The 24,045-nt window shown below is 39.8% G+C and overlaps 2 protein-coding genes across 2 annotated transcripts; both read right to left on the bottom strand.

The window, feature by feature from the left end:
- Positions 1-2,151: 2,151 nt before the first annotated feature.
- On the bottom strand, positions 2,152-2,871 carry LOC145791373 (uncharacterized). Its single transcript, XM_082871722.1, has 2 exons — positions 2,608-2,871; positions 2,152-2,487 (listed from the first exon to the last, which is right to left on the bottom strand). Exons 1-2 carry the CDS (start codon positions 2,869-2,871, stop codon positions 2,152-2,154), a joined length of 600 nt encoding a protein of 199 aa, XP_082727848.1.
- A 255-nt stretch (positions 2,872-3,126) lies between these two features.
- LOC145791372 (uncharacterized) lies at positions 3,127-3,873 on the bottom strand. The gene has a single exon (XM_082871721.1). The coding sequence runs from the start codon at positions 3,871-3,873 to the stop codon at positions 3,127-3,129; it is 747 nt and encodes a 248-aa protein (XP_082727847.1).
- Between the last annotated feature and the right edge of the window lie 20,172 nt (positions 3,874-24,045).

Genomic DNA, 24,045 nt, shown 5'->3' with positions numbered 1-24,045 from the left:
AACCGGGGGGACATCCTCCACACCCGCCGGGCAACAAGAAGGGGTAGTACTGGCACTTGCCAGCGTGCAACCGGCTGGTCAGTCTAAAAAGCGGCCGAGGAAGGAGCAAACCGGGCTGCGTCTGGCAGATGAAGACTCTACCGATCGTGTCTCCACCGAGCTCGGGGACTAGACCGAGCAACCACAAACCGGCAAATCCAAGGGCAGCCACCCCCCCGGTCTGGGCGCCCGAATTCAAATACCAGGGCCGAGCACTTTCTGCTGAAGGCTCTGTCTACGCGGACAAGGACTACTCGCTTGGTTTCAATTTGACCAAGGGGTTGATCTTGCCCGTTGATATGAAAAAACACGACGAGCTTTCCGACCTCAAGGTCCTCCGCTCGGCGGCAAAATCCATAGTGCTGGTAAGTTTTTCATTTTATTTCATTTTGTCTTCAAGTCATTGCTCGGTTTTTGTTCGGTTGCCTTGGTAATCATGATCTCTCATTTGCTTGCAGACCGCGCAAAAGAATTACCTCGCCCACGAGCGTATAATCGCCGTGCGGCAGAGTCTGCGTGAGGCCATCGCCGAGAATAAGGCCCAAAAGGCTGAGATAGCAAAACTTAAGGCCGCGCAAGAAACGGTCGCGGCGGAGCGAGACATCCTGAGCCAAAAGGTTGACCGAGCTAATGAGGACAAACAATGGGCCGTGAAGTCAACGAAGGCTCGGTACCTTGCCGAGCTGAGGAAACTGCGCGATGCCAACAAGCTAGCCATGGGCAAGGCGGTCGATGATGCCGAGGGCCGGGGATACGCTCAGGGCGAGAAGACTTACGAGCGCCAGGTCCAATCGACCAAGGACATCTTTTTCCAGTGCGGTTGGAAAGCCGCCGTAGAAAAAGTTGGCCTTGGTCAGGACGCTGACATGTTCCTTAACCCCCCTGCAGCCTACATCCCGGTCTATATGCAGGCGTACGCCAGTGCTACCCAGAACAGGCTTATCGCTGAGGCAAGGAAAGAGGCCGAGGAAGAAGCCGCCGCCACGTAACAAGCCGAGCAAACCACTACCAAAGCATCCCAAGATGCGGAAGATGAAGTGGCTGACCGGGAGGTTGCTATGGAGGATGGAGCAGACGATGACGCTGAGGAAAACCTGCCCGAGCAGACAACTGAGATCGCCGAGCAGATGACGGAGGCAGCCGAGCAAACCGTGGACCTTGAACTGGACTAAAGATCTTCCTTGTTTTGTTTTCCTTTTTTTTTTTCTTGGTGTTTTTTTTTTTTGATGCAACGGGCTATGTCCCCCGTCTTGTACTGAAATTTCCTTTATCAATGAGAATTTTTGACTTTTTGCTCATTTAACTTCCATTTCTATTCAGTTGGCGTCTGCATGGATTCCTCGATTCAATCGTTGACAATTCACAACTGCCAGGTCGGCTATGCCGCACAATTTGCCGAGCTGAAATTACCTTAAACATTTTCTAATCAGAATTAGCAGTTCGGCTCCTTGAACTTTCAGATGAACTGACATTTTAACTCGGCCGAGCAAAATCTACTCGGCCTTGACTGGTTTGTAGACTTTGTAGATTCTAATACTTCAACGTGACCGAGCAAAATTCAGCTCGCCTTTTAAGTTGGGTAAGCCGCCAACATTTCTTTTCCACCGAGCAAAGTCAGCTCGGTTTTTTATTGGTTGGACAAAACTCCGACATTGCGAATTCTACCGAGCAAACTCCGCTCGTTTTCCATATTGGGCAAGACAACAATATGCCAACTGGGCCGAGCAAAATCAACTCGGTCCTTACATTGGGCAAAACACCAATGTTTCAGTTAAGTTGGTCATGACGCCAACATTTCAACCGGGCGAGCAAAACTAGCTCGACCCTAATGCGAATTGGTCCATACGCCAATTATATTGTTGGACAATGCACCAACTGTTTGTGCGGTCTGCTTCCATTACGGCGAGTGGAAATTAGTCCGGTCCCATTTAGGTCGGTCTCCTTGCCCCTGGCATCCATAATTGCCTTGCGTCCTTGCGATGTCATTGTACAAAGATGTAATACCAAACAACAAGAGGGCTATTTTTCATTACAAAAGCATTGCTATCTTTTACATCAAGTGCCAAAAGGCTAAAGTTCTAGAAAAGCTAAACAACACAAGCAAATCACATCTTAAAAGTAAAAGACCTTAAGGTTGGTCGCATTCCATGGTCTGGGGACAGCCTTGCCATCTAAATCTTCCAGATGGTATGCCCCTTTACCAGCAAGACCAATCACCTTGTATGGTTCTTCCCAATTTGCACCGAGCTTTCCTTCACCCGGGACCACCGTGTTGCCATGCACCTTTCTTAATACCCAGTCCCCAATCTTGAATAGCCTGGGGTGCACAGCCTTGTTGTACTTTTTGGAGAGTTCTTGTTGATAAGCCACTATGTGGATCAATGCTCGCTCCCTCTTTTCTTTAGCAAGGTCCAGCTCCAATGCCACCGCTTCATTATTCAGATCTGGCTAGAAATTTTCAGAGCGGATGGTTGGCATGCCAATTTCCAACGGGATGACGGCCTCCATGCCATAGGCCAAAGCAAATGGTGTTTCCCCGGTCGACCGCCTTGGCGTAGTGCGGTATGCCCAAAGCACATTAGGGAGTTCTTCAGCCCACTTGCCCTTGGCCTTCTCAAGCCGCTTCTTCAGCCCGTCCAGGATGGTCTTGTTTAAGACTTCTGCTTGACCATTTGACTGACGATAGGCTGGCATTGAATTGTAAAACTCGATCTTCAACTCTTCACAAAATCCGCAAAAGAGTTTTCCATCGAATTGAGTGTCGTTATCCGAGATGAGGGCCTTGGGTATACCGAAACGGGTGATGACATTTCGCCATACAAACTTCTTCATATCCTTTTCCTTTATGGTCGCTAATGGCTCGGCCTCAACCCACTTCGTAAAGTAGTTAGTGGTGGTGATGAAGAACTTCCGATTGCCCGGGGCCGCTAGGAGTGGCCCTACTATGTCCAATCCCCAGAGTGCGAACGGCCAAGGACTGGTAAGGCGGAGCAGTTCTCTTGCTGGCTGATGGATCTGATGAGCGAACTTCTGACATTTTTCACACCGGCGAACGTACTTCTACGCATCTGCCTGCATGCATGGCCACTAGTAGCCTTGAGAAATCGCTCGGTAGGCCAAAGATCTGCCCCCAGTATGGCTGCCGCAGATGCCTTCATAGATCTCATAGAGGAAGGCCTCCACCTTAGAGGGGTGAACACACTTAAAGTACGGCCCGGCGAAAGACTTCTTATACAAGGCTCCAGAAGGGGAGAGCCAAAACCGCTCTGACTTGGCTCGGACCTTGTTGGCCGTCTTCTTTTCTTCCGACAGAACTCTATCTCTCAGGAAGGCGACGATGGGATCTATCCAGGAAGGACCCAAATCGGTGCAGAGTACCTCGGCTAATTCTGGCTCCTCAATGCTTGGCCGGGGTAAAAATTCTATCATCAAGGGGTTAAGAAAAGCTGTTTGAGCAGAAGCAAGTCCGGCCAATTCATCAGCCGTGCTGTTTTCCTCGTGGTCGATTTGTTCCATCCTTATTGCAACGAACTTCTTGATCTCTGCGCGTACCAGCGCCTGATACTTGGTCATTCTTTCGTCCTTTGCCTCATACTCCCCTGAGACCTGATTGACCACCAACTTGGAATCACTGAATACCATAAGGGTTGTGGCTTTCATTCTCAGCGCGCTTCTTAGTTCGGCAAGGGGAGCTTCATACTCAGCCTCGTTGTTGGATTCTGGGAAGCCGAGTGTAATTGCCTGCTCGATGACCAGCCCGTCCGGTGAGTTCAGCACGATGCCCAGCCCGGCCCCATGCCTGTTAGATGCCCCATCGACGAAGAGCTTCCACATCTCGCCAATAAACAGCTTCCAGCAATCAGAGGGGTTCTGGGAGCTTCTCAATTCCAAGTCTCTGATCGGTTCATTCTGGTCTCTTTCCTGGTCTTGGTTGGGTTCATCATCGCCGGACTTTGTTAGTTCGGTCGTGCTCGTCCCTCTTCCTACTTACGAACCAACACTTGTTTTTTTTGCCAAAACCATGGGTTGTGCTAAATCCGCACCAACCAAATCAATCGAGCATACTAGATACATCCTAAGGGCAAATTCTGCCACAAAGTCAGCAAGTGCTTGAGCCTTAATTGCGGTGCGTGGTCGGAACTTGATGTCATATTGTCCTAATTTCACGGCCCATTTCAAAATTCTCCCAGTGAAGTCTGCCTTTTCAAAAAGCACCTTGAGCGAGAACTCAGTTAACACAACTATTGTATGGGCATGGAAATAGTGTGCCAGCTTTCTTGATGCCATCATTAGGGCCAGCGCCAATTTTTCTAAGGGAAGATATCTCGTTTCGGCTGGGAGCAGAGTCTTGCTTACATAGAAGATCGATAGGTGCTGGATGCCTTCAACACGGACCAATACCGCGTTGACCGCGTGTTGAGAGACAGCCAAGTAGAGGCACAACTCTTCGCCTGGCTGAGGCGTGACCAAAATAGGGGCAGAGGAGAGATATGCTTTCAGGTCTGCTAGTGCGCGGTCGCACTCATCATCCCAGAAGAACTTGGACTTCAAAGTTTTAAAGAAGGGCATGCAACGATCCGAAGACCGGCTGATAAATCTGTTCAACGCGGCTGCCATCTCGGCAAGATGTTGCACGTCTTTCGTGGAGTTAGGACGCTCCAGCTCTAGTATTACCTTGATTTGTGATGGGTCGGCTTTGATTCCCCGGTTTGTAACCAGAAAATTCAAGAACTTCCCAGTGCCAACTCCAAAGGCGCATTTGGAGGCGTTCAGACGAAGCTTGTGGTGCTTTAGGATAGCGAACATTTCTGCTAGGTCGGCGAGGTGTTGAGACTTCTCCCTACTCTTCACCACCATGTCATCGATATAGGCCTCCATTGTTCGGCCCAAAAGAGGAGCGAACATCTTTGTTACCATCCTCTGAAAAGTCGTTCCGGCGTTCTTCAGTCCGAACGGCATGACTTTGTAACAATATAAGCCTCTGGGGGTTGTGAACGACGTGATCTCTCTGTCCGGTTTATACATGGCTATCTGGTGGTAGCGGCGATATGCGTCCAGGAAGCTAAACCTCTGATGGCCAACGGTTAAGTCCACCAGCTGGTCAATTCGTGGGAGGAGAAAGCTGTTATTGGGGCAAGCTCGGTTGACAGTCTTGTAGTTAACGCAGACTCGCCACTTGCCGTTCTTTTTTGGAACCACCACCGTGTTGGATATCCATCGAGGGTATTGCACTTCTTCTATGGCCTCAGCTTCCAACAGGTTCTTCACTTCTTCCGCTACCACCTCAGCATGGTGCAAGACTGAGTGGCGGCGTATCCTTTGGAGACGGGCCGTGCATCAGGGAAGACATTCAACTGATGGCAAATGAAGCTTAGGTCAACGCCAGGCATATCGTAAGGCGTCCACACAAAGGCCTCCAAATTAGAAGTCAAGAACTTGACGTAATCTAACCACTCGGCGCTCGACAAAGATGATCCCAAGAGGAAGAACTTAGTCGGGTCATCCTCGTCGATGCGCACTTCAACCAAATCTTCTACCGATTTTTCCTCGGCCTTCTTTCCTACGTCTTCAAGGACCTCTTTCTCCTTGGGCCCCTCAACCATCTGGATGAACCCTTTGGCTGCTCGGCTGCCATTTACCGCAACGAAGCATTGTTTTGCCATCACCTGGTCTCCCCAAACTTCTTCGATTTGCCCGGTGGACGCTAGAAAGCGCATGACTTGGTGGAAGGTCGAAGCAACTGCTTGCATGGCGTGCAGCCAGCCCCTGCCTAAGATCAAGTTGTAAGTCGATGGAACTTTGAGCACCCAGAATTGTACTTGCTTTACGACCGATCCCGCTTTGACCGGCAAAATAATCTTTCCGATTGGCCATTCTGGCTGTGAGTTGAAGCCGACCAAAGGGGACGTCGCGGGGGCCAAGTCCTTGTCTTCCAACTTCATTTGTTTAAACGCGTCATAATACATAATTTCTACCGAACTCCCCTGGTCGATCAAGATTTTCTTGATGTCAAAGTCTTTGACGCGAAGAGTGACTACTAAAGCATCATTGTGCGGCATCTGGACTCTTTCCAAGTCCTTAGTCGAGAATGAAAGGATGTCCCTCTCTTCGGTCTTTCCCCTCTTCACAGCAGGCTGAACAGAGAGCACTTCCCTCATGTGCTCGGCCTTCTTGATCATCCCTCTCAGCTCGCAGACCCTGGCCGGTTCAATGATACCATGGATAACGTTGATTACACCTTGCGGGGCCGCATCCAGGGCGGCTAGGCCGTTTGGCTCGGCTTGCCTTGATGGTGCGGCCTTCATTCCTCCATCTATGTATTGGTCAAGATGTCCAGCCGCCACCAACTCCTCCAAGTGTTGTTTGAGCGGCAAGCAGTACTCCGTTCGGTGGCCCCGTTCTTCATGGAAGGTGAAGCGATATTTCGAATTGAAACCCCGCTGCGCACTCCCCAACTTGGCCGGCCAACGAACGAAGGGTTCACCTCGAATCTCGCTCAAAACGCGGTAAATGGGGATTTTAAAGACCGTGGTGATTCCAGTCCGTGCCTTCAATTTTCTTTTGGCATCCTCCACTGCATCACAGGGAGTGTCAGCCTGATTGTTTCGACGGCCCTTGTTTCTGTCATCACGGTTTGAACCATGGCGCTGATCTTTTGATCGATTGTTTGGGCGGTTATCCTCTTGCCCAACCGAGTGAACTTTCCCGCCACCCTTCTATCCGTCGCGACCGGATTAGCCTTCTCGATCGCGGAGGCGGCATCATCCTCCACATGAATGTGCTCATTGATCCGCTGCATCAACGACTCCATAGTCGTGGGTTGATGCATCGTGAGTGAATCTCGCAGCCTATGTCTGACTGGGAGACCCCGTTTATATTGAGTGATCGCCAGATTGGTGGGGCAGTCGAGGATCTCATTGTAAGTTTCCCAGTATTTCGCATTGTATGCCTTCAACGAACATTCAGACTCCATCTTGACGCCCAGGAGATGGTCGACCTCCTTCGGCGTTCATGTGTTGGTTTTGAATCTAGTGACGAAGGCTTCCGCTAGTTGCTGCCACCCCTCAATACTCACCTCCGGGAGCCTTTCGAACCACTTCAAACCCAGCTCTCCCAAGCTTGCTGGGAATATGAGGCATATCAAGGCGTCGTTGCGCCGGTGGCCAGCCATTACTTGCCGGTAATGGCTCATATGCATGTACGGATCCGTCTTGCCGTCGTACAAAGCGAACTTTGGCTGGTGGAATCCGGCGGGGAATGGTGTACTCTCAATCTCTAGAGACAGCGGCGTGGCTGTAAGTCGCGCCAGCTCTTTGTCCACCAGCGCAGGGGCTATCACTTTGGGGGCTGGCATCGCCACTTCCTCACTATGACGAACTGGAGCGCTCAACCTCTGCAATGTCGGCACTCTCCGAGCCTCCCAACGGCGCGCCCTCTCCTCCAATACATCCCTCAAGTCCCTGGAATGCGTGGAGAAAGAGGATCCCGACGTCGACGTCGGGCGTGAGGGGCGGTAAGTGCTGTCGCGAGAGAGGGACCTGCCCTCTCTTTGGTCAGAATCTCCAACCCCATAGTTCCCAGTGATGGAGAGAGAGTGAGTCCTCCCCTGGCGGCGACTGCTACAACGAGGGGACGGGGTGCCCTCATTGAGGTTGCCCTATCCAGCAACACCCTTCCCTTTAATCTGGCGTTTCAGCAGCTCCATCTCCGCCGCCATCTTACGAATGAGGGCATCTTGGTCCTTGAGTTTGTGCTCCAGGCGCTGCGCATGGGACTCCCCCCGGCATCGGCGGCCCTCTGGACTCTTCGAGCGATTAGTACTCCTCCCGCGTTTGTCTCGCGCACTTCGCGAAAGAGTCTCTAGGCCCGCCATGGCTGGAATATTCAGGGGGCCTTCTCTCAAGCGGACGTACTCAGGTGTGACGCCATCAACGACGGACAGTGGGGCTTCGCCGTTGTTGGCCATGGAAATGGTCGAAGAAGCTTAAAGAACAAGGGTTGAGTATCAAAGACTTCCCACAGACGGCGCCAATTGTACGGGGGCAAAATATCCTCTGCTTTCCGTACTCCTTGGACGTTAAGCTTCTTATGGCGGCGTCTATCTCTTCAACACAGAAATGGTGAGCTGCCCGGCGGTGGTGTGCCGGATAGACCCTCCGACGATCAAGTCAGACCAATGGAGGAAGAAGAAGGCTATCAGAAAGAGAGAGAGAGTGTTAATGATAGAGTCCATTTTTCATACCTCTAACGTTCGTCCTCCTCCATATTTCAAGGCTGGCCATGCAGCCTCAAGATTATGCGCGCACTACCTCTACTGTCCTTCCCAAGACAGGTGGCAGTGCTCGCCTCTCACCACCTTACGCGTGTAAAGGCTTAGTCCTCCCAGCAGTACACGCAGAACTGTCCAACGGTATTGGCGCATGCCTGGAGCAGATTTCCTCTCTCCCTCATGGCATTGGCCCAGGTGGCACACTTGACCAGAATACCACGACCGGCCTATCATTTGTAGAGAGTTGCCATCACATGCACACAATCAAGCTATGCATCACCGGCCTGTCCCTTGCTAAGGGGCCAAAGGGCGATGCTCATGGCCGAGCTGATATTGACCGGTTCATTAGGCTAACCGGTTATGAGGTATGCCGGCCTCCACCCGTCCTACTTTTATTCTCGGTCACACGAAGCCCACTTATCTCGGCTGGTTGGTCAGAAGCGTGCCGGCCCTAACCGCATCCATAGTCTAGCCCGGGTTACTTTAACTCGGTCGTCACACAGCAGTGTCGCTCTGTCAAATGTAAGCGAGTCGCTACTCGGTCATGCCATAGCCTACGTCTGCCCGGCCGGTCTTCCCAACCGTGGCCAGGGCCTATGCCTGCCCGGCCAATCCCCATCGCTGTGCAAAACGGACCAGTAGACCGCATCAGTGGGGGGAACGGCATGACGCCGTGAAGTCTGTCACGACCCGCGATATCGTAGCTTGGCCGTACTAACGGTGCAAATCTCCCCTCTCAAGTAGATATGTCAACAAGCCTGGACAGACCAAAAGAGATACTCATTACACTCAAACAAATGGATGCCCTTAATATGAGACAGTTTACAATGTACGATATCGATATAAGGTTCTACAGAAAACTGGCAGATCCTAGATGCAACAACTGTTGTGTCATGCCCCGTATTTTATCACTCGAATAACATTACCAATATTCATTAATTAAGTCTATTTACAAATAACATTTCATCATTGGATGAAATGATGAATAATTAAATATACATATTCCCTCTCGTTATACAACAATGACATTTACATACAAATAAAAAAAATATCCTAAGGCTTACAATAAAAGAGAGGACACTACTCTTTATAAAAAAATAGCACTTAGCCAAACAACAAATGAAGTAGTACAATCCATCACTACATTACACTTATGAAATAGTAAAACCCATTGCTTGATCTTCAAATCCGAAAAGCATTCCCTGTACATATGTACAGGCAGGGGGTGAGCAACCACTAGCTCACCAAACAATCTCATATTAAAACATTAGAAGATATGCGGGTACCAAAATACTTGTACATATACACGAAATCATATCATATCAAAATCATATGATTTTATTACATAATCTCTTAAATCCAATTTATTTAATTAACCACAACAAGTTAACTTAAATAAATAAGCATGTTTCAATACCAACAGGACATCATTTTCAATTCATTCAATTATCTCATTATCAATTGAATCAAATAATTAAACAATTCATCAAATCTATTTTATACAGTCTTATAAGATGAATGCATATGCCATGTTATGCTCAAAATATTTTTCTCATATTTTGAAAATCTTACGCACAATGCCAATTTGAAAACACATTAATCTAATAATTTAAATAAAATTCTAAGATGGTAAATACGACTCAGGTAATCTCTAGGTTGGTGTCTGCAAGTAGATTATACAAGTACTACTAATTTGTCACTTTTACCAGTATTAATTGGAAGGCTCGACACCTGTAATCTATCATTTTTACCAGTATTAATTAGAAGACTTGACACCTATCTGCGCAGTTTTCTGGTCTTTCACCAAGTACACATAGGCCAATTTAATAAAATTCATCTACACCACCTTTCAAGACTTACCACCGTATTTACCCCAAAATCATTTCGTGAAAACTTGTTTCCCAACATTCCTTTCTCAATGCAAAGTTTTCAAATAAAATTTCAAAGCTCATCATTATCAAATGAATTGATATGCCAACGCCATGATTAATAATACAATGCAATATTTCTTCCACTTTCAATACTTCTAGACAATATTCCCATTGTAATCAAAATTCTCATTTCTCATTTCAATATAATTTCTCAAGATGAATATAAATATTTTTATTCAAATTCATCCATGGGACAACATAATTCCCACACTTAAAGTAATCTCAACCATTTAGTTATTTCAAGACTATATCAACATTTTGAACAACAATTTCCAAAATTTCAACAATTCTCATATTCCATGAAAACCATCATTTATATGTAAGTAAATAAACAAATTTTCAAACATCATTTATTTTGGCACACAAAATAAATATAACAACATCTTCAAAGATTGTCAACGTCTTTCTTAAAAACTCCCAATTTCTAGGTTTTCTCACCAAAATCACTCATCTTCATTTATTGAAAGAAAGTCACCAAAAACATCTCTATTGAATCCTCATGGTTGTTGACAAATCTTCTGTGTAAATAAAATAACTAGAAATAAAATCAAACAAAATAAATAAATAACATACCGAATTTATTTTGTCAAACCAAATAAAAATTACAAGACCAAGTCGAGTGTGTGACATTCTGTTCTTAAGACAGATTCGTCCCGCTACGGTGCTTACGGTTGAATAGCGTCTATCTCCCAGGATACAATGATCTTCACAAATTTATAGAAGCACTTCAAATAAATTTGTTCGGCGAACCAAACCTGTGTTCTAAACTCTCTTTTATTTATTCCTAAAAATATAAATGAAGAATAATGCACTAAAAGAAATCTGGACAGCAAAAGAAATTTTCTTAGACTGATATCTCGATGTCTCTAAAAAAAAATGTTTCAAGATTGCTGGAATATAATTTCTATTTATAGGTAACAAAGTCCCCGTTTGTAATAGTCAACAGGTGCCTTTATTCACATGAACAGATTTGAATGAAAACCTGACCGTTGCTTATTTTCAAACAATTTGAAAAGGTTCCAAGGTGCAACAGTTATAAAAACTGTTGGTATACACTTTTTCAACTATTTACATAGTTTAATAGTTTAAATAAAAACAAACCATTTAGAGGAACAATATATTTCAACCAATTGGAATATTTATATAAACTATTTGAATAGTTTAATCATTTTTAGGAAACCACTTTAAGAACCCAAAAATTAAATTTAGAATTTAAATTAAATTCTCACAATAATTTTTTATTAAAAAATTCAAATGAATTTTATCTAAAAAATTAATGTTAAACCCGAAAACGACGTCAACTTCCCATTCACTCATAAATGGTTTTGACGTTCCGTCTTCACCGTGTGACTTGCCACGCGGCAAGGAACACGTCACCTCTTCGGACCCATCCCAAAAGACGTTTGGGGCCCACCCAAAATGGGCTCAAAATTATGCCTATATAAAACCATTTTCCAACAATCCCCCACATGAATGGAATTAGACGGAGAGAAAATGCAACAACATGATCTAATTACAGAGAGTACAGAAATTGGTAATATTCTGCAAATGATAGGTAGCTTTTGGCTTTGAACCTTCCCTTATGAGACACTATTGGATTTACGAGCTAAACAGTGAACATGATGTCTTGAACTGTTCAGCCGTTTGTGTAAACCAAGGCAATAGAACTCACACAGTATATTTCCAGACACAGTTTAGTTCTCACTATTGTGTTCATTTTGGCCCTGAACAACCTGGTCTTTCATGAGTGCTCTAAAGACTCGTAGCCCTTCACAAATCTTATAGAACCGGCCCAGTTCACACTCACATAGGTGATTCTTATGAAAAGTATCCTGCCATACTCCACTAGGTTTACCTAGATATAAGAATCATTAAAAGTATTACTTAACCTACATCGCTGCAGACATCACTTATTTCATCATAGAAATGGGTAGGAGTTGGACTCCACAGTGATCCTTCTAAGTCAATCACAACTCGGTTGTCCCTTTGAACCTAGATCTTGGGATCTCCAGTCAACTAGGTTGGGTTGCCGTTGTGATAACTCTTATTTAATAGGCTTTAGTCCCATTCCCCTCGATGAATTCTCAACTAATTCTCTTGCTAACCCTTTGGTTAGTGGATCCGCTATGTTGTCTTTAGACTTAACATATTCTATGGAAATAATTCCATTAGAGAGTAGTTGTCTTACGGTATTATGTCGACGACGAATGTGTCGAGACTTACCGTTATACATATGACTCTGTGCTCTACCTATTGCTGATTGACTATCGCAATGTATGCATATAGCAGGCACCGGTTTTGGCCAAATTGGAATATCTTCAAGGAAGTGGCGAAGCCATTCTGCCTCTTCCCCAGCTTTGTCTAAAGCCATGAATTCAGATTCCATAGTAGACCTAGCAATACAAGTCTGTTTGGAAGATTTCCAAGATACAGCCGCCCCACTAAGAGTAAAGACATACCCACTGGTGGACTTCGAGTCTCTTGTATCCGATATCCAATTTGTATCACAGTATCCTTCAAGTACTGCTGGATATCTAGTATAATTGAACCCAATATTACGAGTAAATCGGAGATATCTTAGAACCCTTATAATTGCTTTACAGTGTTCTACTCCCGGATTACTCGTATATCTACTTAATTTACTTACTGCATAAGCTATATCTGGGCGAGTGCAGTTCATCAAGTACATTAAGCTTCCGATAATTTGGGCATACTCTAATTGAGAAATACTTTCCTGTACATTTTTAGAAAGATACAAATTAACATCTACAGGTGTTCTAGCTAGATGATCATCATCTTTGCTGAATTTGTCAAGTATTTTCTCAATGTAATGAGATTGTGACAAAGTATATCCTTCTGATGTTTTGGTAATTTTCATACCAAGAATTACATCAGCAATGCCCATGTCCTTCATGTCAAAATGTTTATTCAACATTTTCTTGGTAGTTTTAATCATATCATTATTACAACCTATGATGAGCATATCATCTACATAAAGACATACAATGACATAACCTTTATCTGTGTTTTTAATATAAACACATTTGTCACACTCATTAATTTTAAATCCATTTGACATCATTGCCTTGTCAAATTTCTCATGCCATTGCTTTGGTGCTTGTTTTAAACCATATAATGATTTAACCAATTTACACACTTTCTTTTCTTTTCTTGGAATAGAAAACCCTTCTGGTTGTTCCATGTAAATTTCTTCATTTAACTCACCATTTAAGAAAGCGGTTTTAACATCCATTTGATGAATTTCTAGATTGTATAGAGATGCTAATGGCAATTAGCATTCTAATGGATGTTATTCTAGTAACCGGTGAGTACGTGTCAAAGTAATATAGACCTTCTTTTTGTCTAAATCCTTTGACTACAAGTCTTGCCTTGTATTTGTCAATTGATCCATCCGCTTTTATTTTCCTTTTGAAAATCCATTTATATCCAAGAGGGTTACAACCTGGTGGTAAGTCCATTAGTTCCCAAGTGTGATTTTGCAAGATGGATTCAACTTCACTGTTGACAGCTTCTTTCCATAAAGGAGCTTCAGGACTGGACATAGCCTCTTTAAAAGTTAAAGGCTCATTTTCTACCATATATGTTAGAAAATCTGGACCAAAAGATTTTGAGGTTCTAGCACGTTTACTACGCCTAGGTTCCTCTTCTTCATTTTGATCTAACTCTTGTTCTTGATCATGTTCTTGATCATTACTAGTAATAGCATCAAAAGATCTTTTCTTATTACCAGTCTCTTGTCCAATCTTATTCGGAAATACATGTTCAAAGAACGATGCATTCCGAGATTCAATAATAGTATTTACATGCATTTCGGAATGTTCTGATTTATGAATCAAAAACCGATATGCACTACTATTCTTGGCATAACTAATGAAAATGCAATCAATGGTCTTAGGACCTATCTAAGTCTTTTTAGGACTAGGAATAGCCACTTTAGCCAAACACCCCCACACTTTTAAGTATTTGTAGGATGGTACTCTTCCATGCCACAATTCATAAGGTGTTTGATTTATTTTCTTTTGGGGTACTTTATTTAAAATATAATTAGAAGAAAGTATTGCTTCCCCCCACAAGTTCTGAGGTAATCCAGAACTAATTAACATGGCATTCATCATTTCTTTTAAAGTCCTATTTTTCCTTTCAGCAATTCCATTTTGCTGAGGTGAGTAAGGAGCGGTAGTTTGATGAATTATTCCATGTTCTTTACAAAACTCACCAAAAGGTGATTCATATTCACCACCTCTATCACTTCTAAGTTTCTTGATTTTCTTACCAAGTTGATTTTCAACTTCATTCTTATATTGAATGAAAGTTTCCAAAGCTTCATCCTTGGTTCGAATTAAATAAACATAGCTATATCTAGTATAGTCATCTATAAAAGTGATAAAATATTTTTTCCCACCTCTAGTTTGAATTGATTTAAAATCACAAATGTCACTATGAATTAATTCAAGTGGTGTCGTACTTCTTTCAATTGAATGAAAAGGAGTTTTAGATAATTTTACCTCAATGCAAATTTCACATTTATGATTTGAATCAATGTTAAATTTAGGTAAACATTCCATATTAATTAATCTACGCAAAGATCCATAGTTAACATGTCCTAGTTTACCATGCCATAAATTTGAAGACTCAAGTAAGTAAGAAGAAGATATAGTATTATTAATAACTAAGGGTACAATGGTCATTACATTTAACTTGAAAAGGCCGTCAGACATGTAACATTTTCCTACATACATCCCGTTTTTGGTAAGTATAAACTTGTTACTTTCAAAAATTAGCCTAAACCCATTCTTACTCAACAAAGATCCGGAAACTAAATTCTTGTGAATGTCCGGTACATGCAACACATTGTTGAGAGTGAGTTCCTTTCCAGATGTCATCTTGAGTATAATCTTTCCTTGTCCTTCAACTTTGGAAGTTGAGGAGTTGCCCATAAAAAGTTGTTCATCATTGTCCACTGAAGAATAAGATGTGAATATCTTTTTGTCGGCACAAATATGGCGAGTAGCACCAGTGTCCACCCACCATTCTTTAGGATTTCCGACAAGATTTGCCTCAGAAACAACTACAGAAAGATTGATATCATCTATACCATTGAAAATATTGTCCACTTCAGTCATGTGGGCTTGAGCAGGCTTCTTGCTTGTTCTTCTTTTGCTTTTGCCTTTGCTACGGCAATCTTTGGCCCAATGTCCCTCTTTGTCACAGATGTAACATTTGCCATTAAACTTGTACTTTTTATTTTCCCCCCCTTTAGAGCCTTGCGATGAACTTTCTCCAGAAGACTTTCGTTTCTTGGTTTTTGAAGCATGTTCCACCACATTTGCCTTAGACTCCATAGGAAGCTTACCAGCCCGCTTTTCAGAATTGCGGTTGTCCTCCTCAATCCTCAAACGCACAATTAACTCGTCCATAGAAATTTCTTTGCGCTTGTGTTTGAGGTAGTTCTTGAATTCCTTCTAGCCTTTTGGTAATTTTTCAATTAAGGCTGCAACTTGAAAGGATTCACTGAGAGACATACCTTCTGCGTGAATGTCATGTAGAATGAGTTGGAAATCTTGAGCTTGGCTGATCACAGTTTTTGAATCAACCATTACAAAATCTAAGAATCTGCCAACCACAAATTTCTTTGAGCCGGCATCTTCCGTTTTGTACTTTTTCTCCAACGATTCCCAAAGTTCCTTTGCTATCTTGATTGGACTGTAGACGTTGTATAATGTGTTGTCAAGTCCGTTCAAGACGTAATTCCGGCAAAGGAAATCGGCATGTTTCTAGGCATCAACCGCAACAACCACTTGACGGTCAGTTTCATCCTCTTTCAGGATAAGAGCTTCTTCACGGAGAAAACGAGTCAGGTTCAGAGTTGTAAGATAGAACAACATTTTCTGTTGCCATCTTTTAAAGTCAGTTCGTAAGAACTTCTCTGGCTTTTCACCGTGATTTACCGGTACTATTACAACAGGAGAGGGGGTTGGCGTCATTGCAGCCACCACAGTAGTACTTGTTTGGGCATTAGTTTCAGTAACCATCAATTCTAATATATAAAACAAAATTATAATTAGAATTTATATTACACAGAAAATTAAACCAAATTCACAGAATTAAATTCTGTAAAAAATAAAAGAAACAAGAATGTAACTTTTATTTTCCAATTAATTTGAAAATAAAATAAAATTTTATTTAAACAAATTAATTCCACACAGAAAATTAAATTCTGTAAAATAAAAGAAATAAAAGTATAACTTTTGTTTTTCAATTAATTTGGAAATAAAATAAAATTTTATTTAACCAAAATAATTCCACACAAGAAATTAAATTCTGTAAAAATAAAAGAAATAAAAACTATAACTTTTATTTTTCAATTAATTTGGAAATAAAATAAAATTTTATTTAACCAAATTAATTCCACACAAGAAAATTAATTTCAGTAACACTTCAATAATTAAAATATTGTAACAGAATTTTAATTAATGAAAACTCAGAAAATAATTTCTAAAACCCAAAATTTATTTTTGAAAAAATTCCACAAAAATATATTCTAAATTGTTAATGACACCAGTATCGTACTACTAGTTGTTGTCAAAGAAAAGAGACAGAATATTACTACTATCTGTCAAATAGCATATAATCACTATTTGTTTTTCCAACCAGAATATTATTTTGTAAATCCACAGAAAATAATTTTATTCCGAAATTATTTACGAAGAATGAAAAAGGAAAACAAACGAAAAATTCTGTAAATAGAATAATTCGAATCTGTCTTAAGATTGTTGGAACAAATCTTCTGTGTAAATAAAATAACTAGAAATAAAATCAAACAAAATAAATAAATAACATACCGAATTTATTTTGTCGAACCAAATAAAAATTACAAGACCAAGTCGAATGTGTGACATTCTGTCCTTAAGACAGATTCGCCTCGCTACGATGCTTACGGTTGAATAGCGTCTATCTCCCAGGATACAATGATCTTCACAAATTTATAGAAGCACTTCAAATAAATTTGTTCGACGAACCAAACCTGTGTTCTAAACTCTCTTTTATTTATTCCTAAAAATATAAATGAAGAATAATGCACTAAAAGAAATCTGGACGGCAAAAGAAATTTTCTTAGACTGATATCTCGATGTCTCTAAAAAAAAATGTTTCAAGATTACTGGAATATAATTTCTATTTATAGGTAACAAAGCCCCGTTTGTAATAGTCAACAGATGCCTTTATTCACATGAACAGATTTGAATGAAAACCTGACCGTTGCTTATTTTCAAACAATTTGAAAAGGTTCCGAGGTGCAACAGTTATAAAAACTGTTGGTATACACTTTTTCAACTATTTACATAGTTTAATAGTTTAAATAAAAACAAACCATTTAGAGGAACAATATATTTCAACAAATTGGAATATTTATATTAAACTATTTGAATAGTTTAATCATTTTTAGGAAACCACTTTAAGAACCCAAAAATTAAATTTAGAATTTAAATTAAATTCCCACAATAATTTTTTATTAAAAAATTCAAATGAATTTTATCTAAAAAATTAATGTTAAACCCGAAAACGACGTCAACTTCCCATTCACTCATAAATGGTTTTGACGTTCCGTCTTCACCGTGTGACTTGCCACGCGGCAAGGAACACGTCACCTCTTCGGACCCACCCCAAAAGACGTTTGGGGCCCACCCAAAATGGGCTCAAAATTATGCCTATATAAAACCATTTTCCAACAGTTCAAAACCCTAAATTTCTATTTTAAAAGGAACAAGAAAGTAAACTCACTTTCAAAAAAAATCTCTCATCTTCTTGAATCAACAATCAATTTTCAAAACAAATTAAAGGGTGATTTTGAAAATCATCTAGATCTTGCAAAAACATATATATAACTCAAAGGAAATCCCTACTTATTAAATATTACCATTTTCCATCCTACTATGTCAAAAGTTATGGTATAATTTTAATAACACACTTTTAACCATAACGGATATAACATTTTAACCAAAACTAATTTAATCTACTAAATTAGTAAGTTTATTATATTCAAAAATTTTCAAATTAATAATACCAAACCTAACTTCACATGCCTCATCCCTCAAACATAACTATATTTTAACATAACCATATTTTAACATAACCATTTTTCATACCAAGCTATTTAAAGAGGTAACATTTTTACCAAATTCTCTACCAATAAACAATTTCACAACTTTTTTCTAAAATTACTTAACCAACATGATATTTACATCAAAAATTATGAAATATGCCTAATAGTAACATTTTCAAGGTTATGAGTTTAAAAGTCCACATTTCACATTTTTATTTTCATAAAAATGAACACAACTTAATCATCAACATATTATCTTTTATAAAATATCATGAATATAATATTTTTAGAGTTTTTAATCCTAAAGTAACTCTATAATTCCTACTTAAGCATTTACTCCATATTCCTCAACATTAATTTATTTTTCTCAAAAATAAATTTCAAATCAAAGATAAAAAAAATTCGACTTTATATTTCTCAAAATAAATCATCTAATCATAATATGATGTAGAGACAATCTATACAACTAGTAAATTTTATTTTCGGATTTTTTTGCAAAATTATCAATACAAAATGGTTTTCCCAAATCAATCTCAAAATGCCAACATTCTTAACATTTCAACATAATTTTTCTTCCAAAAATTACCAAACAAAAATCTGAAAAAAAAAAAAAATATATATATATATATATATATATGCAATACCTCTTATAATGATATATTTTCTCAAAATAACCATAACATAACTTTAATGTAAAAATATGAAGAAAGTTCCTACCTCAAATAATGAAGAAGAGCAGATCTGGAAGACATATCTTGCCCGATCATGAATCCGGGACTATCATTGCGAAGATCACGATGAGCTCTCCGTCTTTCATTTACAAAGTTTTTGTAAAATCTCACTCTAAGAACTCCCATTTGAAGCTCAAAGATTGAGCAATAATGAAGAATAAAGAGAGAGAGAGAGAGAGAGAGATACACGCTGGGAGAGGGCGAGAGGCACACAGTGAGGCGAAAGAGAGTAGAGCTTTCTGCTCCAAATAAAAAAAAGAAAAGAAAAGTAAAAGTAGAAGAAAAAAGTAGCAAGCAAGCAAGGGCCAACTGCACACGGGTTGTCACCCACCACACAGTTGTATTATTTAGAATTTGTAATAATACCTTAAATTTTTTTAATATAAAATGATATAATTTTTCTCATCACAAAATATACACATTTTCATTCTTTATAAAATATATAATTTTTCGCCATATGGTACACACTATAAAATCAACTATCAAATATTTATTATAACCCCTATATAATAAATAATAACAACTCCCAATGTGGTTACTACCAATCACATAATTAAAAAAGACCAAGCAGTTAAACATAAATCACTAAACAAACTCAAATTAAATTAAATATAAATCATGGGTCTCATTTATAAGTTAAACATCACTCAATTATACATCAAAGTAGACCCAACAAACTAATCTCAAGTCATGCCCTAAACACCCAAAACTCAATATCAAATTCTGTTATACACTAGACCGAACACCGATCAGTCCGCAAATTTTTATAAAATAAATACTTATCAATAAATTCTGAATTTTTTACCCAACGTGCTAGACTCGTATGTGAACAACATATAAAACTTTCATAATTTTTTGAGATCAGGAACTATTTTAAAAAAATACAAAATCGAACTGTTTTCGCACAGAATTTACACAACAGTCAAATCCGAAAATTTGCTCAATTAAATTATACACTGTTTATTTAAAAAGAAAAATTATGGGTCATTAAATGTTGTGTGAATTAGTGAAACATAAGTACATTGAAAGCCATCGATGCGAGGAAGGCTCTATAACTGTGATGGACTTGTTTTGAGCACATTCGGTGAGCTTGGACACTACAAGAAAAAGCACCTTTGGCGACTAAATTTTTAGTCGCCAAAAATCTGTTTTTAGTCGCCGAAAGTCGAGTTTTTACTTTCAGCGACTAATTTTTTTAGTCGGCAAAAAATAGCTCTTTAGCGACCAACGATTTAGTCACCAATAGTGATTTACACTTTTTAAAATCACACATTTAGCGACTAATCTTTTAGTCGCCAATAGTCTATGAATCGCCGACTAAACCGTTTAGTCGCCCAAAATAAACACTTTTGGCGACTAAAAGGTGCTTCCGTGAAAAAAAAGAAAAAAACTAACTTTTTTGCTTTTTCTGAGATTCGAACCGCCAACTTCTCCCACATTCTAAACCTGTAGCAACACACTCTCTCCACTATGCCACTACAACACCACATGAATATATATGCAACATATATTATTTATATACTATATTGACCCGTATTAATATCTAGCTATATATATAAAAATAATTATTTTTATTCAATATAATTTATGTAAAAAATAAATTATTTACTAAAAAAAAATTAGATCACTTTTGGCGACTAAATCTATTTTTTAGTCGCCAATTGTATAGTTTTGGCTGCTAATTATATTTTAGTCGCTAAAAAAATTCATTCCCGCCCAAAAACCTCCACTTTTGGCGACTAAATTGAAATTTAGTCGCCAAAACCTCTACTTTGGGCGACTAAACTGCATTTTAGTCGGCAATTCTTGACTTTTAGCTACTAAATTTTTTTTTATTTTGGCTACGAAATTGATTTTTGTCGGTAAAACACGTATAATCGGCGACCAAACTATTTTTTAGTCACCAAAACTATACTTTTGGCTACTAAATGTTTTTAGTAGCCAAAAACCTTCTCTTTTGGCTACTAAAATTTTTTTAGTCGCTAAAACCCCTATATTTGGCGACTAAACTGAGTTTTAGTCGCTAAAACCCTACATTTGGCTACTAAACTGTTTTAGTCGCCAAAAGTGTTCACTTTTGGCGACTAATTCCAGTTTAGTCGCCAATTCTGCTACTTTCAGCAACGAAAAATCCATTTTTAGTTGCGAAATCTACTTTTTCTTGCAGTGGGATTTGTTTCGTACATTCCCTCGTGTCTTGATTATGGATTGCACATATAAGAGGAATAGATATCGATTTCCTTTTCTTGAAATTATGGGAGTGACATTAACTCATATGACATTCTCTGCGGCTTTCGCATACTTGCAAACTGAGCCGGTTGATAATTATGCATGGGCGTTACAAACATTTCACGATCTTATGGACAATAGTGTTTTACTTGATGTCATTGTCACAGACAGAGAGCTTGCCTTGATGAATGCCATTGACAACACCTTTTCCGAATGCTCGACATTTGTTATGTCGTTGGCATATTAATAAGAATGTATTGCAGAAATGTAAGAAAATGTTTGAGACAAAAGAAAAATAGGAGAAGTTTAACACTGCATGGAACTATTTAGTATTGTCATCAACTGAAGAGAGTACAATGATCACCTTGCAATATTGCATAAGGAGTTCAGTAACTATTCCGAGGCAATCAAGTATGTTACTGTGAGTTGGTTGAATCCGTATAAAGAAAAATTCATTGTGGTACATACAGACATGTGTATGCATTTTGGCAATGTTATAACCAATCGGTATTAGTTTTTTATTTTTTATTTTCTTATAAATCATATTGTTATTTTGAATTATTATGCTTGACTATTTTTTGTTACATCTATATGAACAGGGTTGAGAGTGATCATGTTAGATTAAAAAGGCAATTAGGTTCATATAGCGACCCCGGTCTTTTTCCTTTAGATTATTGTATCCGGACTTAGGTTCCGTGGATCCTGTCAGTATATATTGGTTGTTGTCGTCCTTTAATCTCTTTGTATTTGAGTTATAGGATGTGTTGGGCGGGTCTGTTTCAAGTCGGTTGAGTTTAGATGCCAAAACTAGTTGCCCAGATTTTGACCTGTCCGCTCGAGCGGGAGTTTGACGCTCGAGCGGGGATTCTTTAGTTGCTTGTCCGCTCGAGTGAGGGTTTTGGTGCTCGAGCGGGATTATCACCCATCCAGTATTTCCTGTGCAGTGTTGGACGCTCGAGCGTGGGATTGGACGCTCGAGCGGAAATGTGTGAGTGCCGCTCGAGCATGGAGTTGGACGCTCGAGCGGGGACCTGGTTCTGTAAAAGTACTGGGAGTGCGTATTCGACGCTCAAGGAGTTTGGACGCTCGAGCGGGGAGTCAACTACATCAGTCCGTGATTTCACTTTTTGGATCACTTTTTGACCTACTTTTCTTTCTTAACTTTTAAAAACCGCCCCTTGAGAGTCTCTCTCTCTCTAAACCTGCCTTCTCTCTAAGAATTGATCTACCTAGGGTGAGTATCTAACCTTAGTCCTTTATTAAAAAGATAGAGTGAGTCAAGGGCTTCCATTTAATCTGAACGTTTGGTGGTTTGGAGCACTTTGGAATTTAGGTCTTCGTCTTTGTCTTCTCCATTCGGGTTATTTTCTTCGAGGTAGGGATTTCCTACTCCATCCTATAAGTTTTGTTCTAAGTTTTGGTATTTTGATATGTTGGGAGTACTTTGGTAATTTTGGGAAAAACCCTAGTTGTATTAATAAATTAATTTGTATAATTAATTTAAGGAAATTGGGGAAATTGGTTAAATGCATGAAATTGAGGAATTCATTAATTAAATGGTGTAGTTGGATAATTAAAATCACTCGCCTATTGAATTGTTGATATATTTATTTCCAGTCTAGAAATAACTGTTTTGGGCTATCGGTGGAGGATAGTCGTGTTTGCTGTAGACATTGCATGTGGATTAGGGAAAATTGAAACTAATCAATTTGTTTAAGTCATAAATTTAGACTATTAAATTAATACAGAAATTACATGTATTGATTGAGCATTGCATATGCATATTGTTTGGGAGGAGATAGGGGATGTACTCCACGGTTTAGGGGAAGATAGGGGATGGACCTCTAAACCGGATTTTGTTTGGGAGGAGATAGAGGATGGACTCCATTAGCATCACTATTATGTGTGCTTATTATATTGAAGTGTTTTTACATGTTATTGATACAGCACTACAATGTGTATCAAACGGGAAGTATGAAGTGTTTTGATATGAGCCTGAGTCTCATTTGTTTTGTTGATATTGAAAGTAATGTGAATATGATATATAGTTCACTGTTGTAAGTTTAGCCAGGTTCTGAGCCATGTTGATAATAATGGAAAGTGAAATGTGTCTTAGACATTAGGGTCATGAGACTGTATAATGATACAATTGATTATCTTGGTTAACCATCTATTGAATGCTATAGCTTTATTCAATGCTTATATTTTGTTTAGTATTTTTCTGCTGGGCTGTGGCTCACCCTTTATGGGAACATCATTTTCAGGTTCAGGTGATAAGCTACCTCCAAGGACTTAGCTTGGAAGGATTTGACTTTTGGATTTTGAAGACTATCTTCAGTTAGTTGTTTTGATTTGATAGTACATGTAAACATTCAAGCCTAGGGCTTTACTTGTATTTGAGTTAGAACTCATATTTTTGTATCCAAGTGTTGGCTTGGAAAGATGTAAGCCCGTAGGGCACTTAATTTGATGTTACATGTAATGCTTTTATTTAGAAATACTCTGATGAATGAAATAATGAATTGTTTACTTTAAATATTGCATGTCAGTGACAAATATATAATGAGGCTATTTTGAGGGCGTTACAGTTCAAGTCAAATGACATTTAAGATTTCATTTGAAAAAATACATTGTCTACTTGAGTTGCAGCACATTCAAGTAAAAGCATCATTTGAGAAGACTATTGTGCAACATCATCCATACCAATATCGTCCATAATTGGTG

The sequence above is a fragment of the Camellia sinensis genome, chromosome 5 (assembly GCF_055761805.1).
Source record: "Camellia sinensis isolate YWXY chromosome 5, ASM5576180v1, whole genome shotgun sequence".
NCBI classification, from domain to species: Eukaryota; Viridiplantae; Streptophyta; class Magnoliopsida; order Ericales; family Theaceae; genus Camellia; species Camellia sinensis.
The sequence above is the reverse complement of the archived record's forward strand: the minus strand, read 5'-3'. Positions and strand labels throughout refer to the sequence as shown.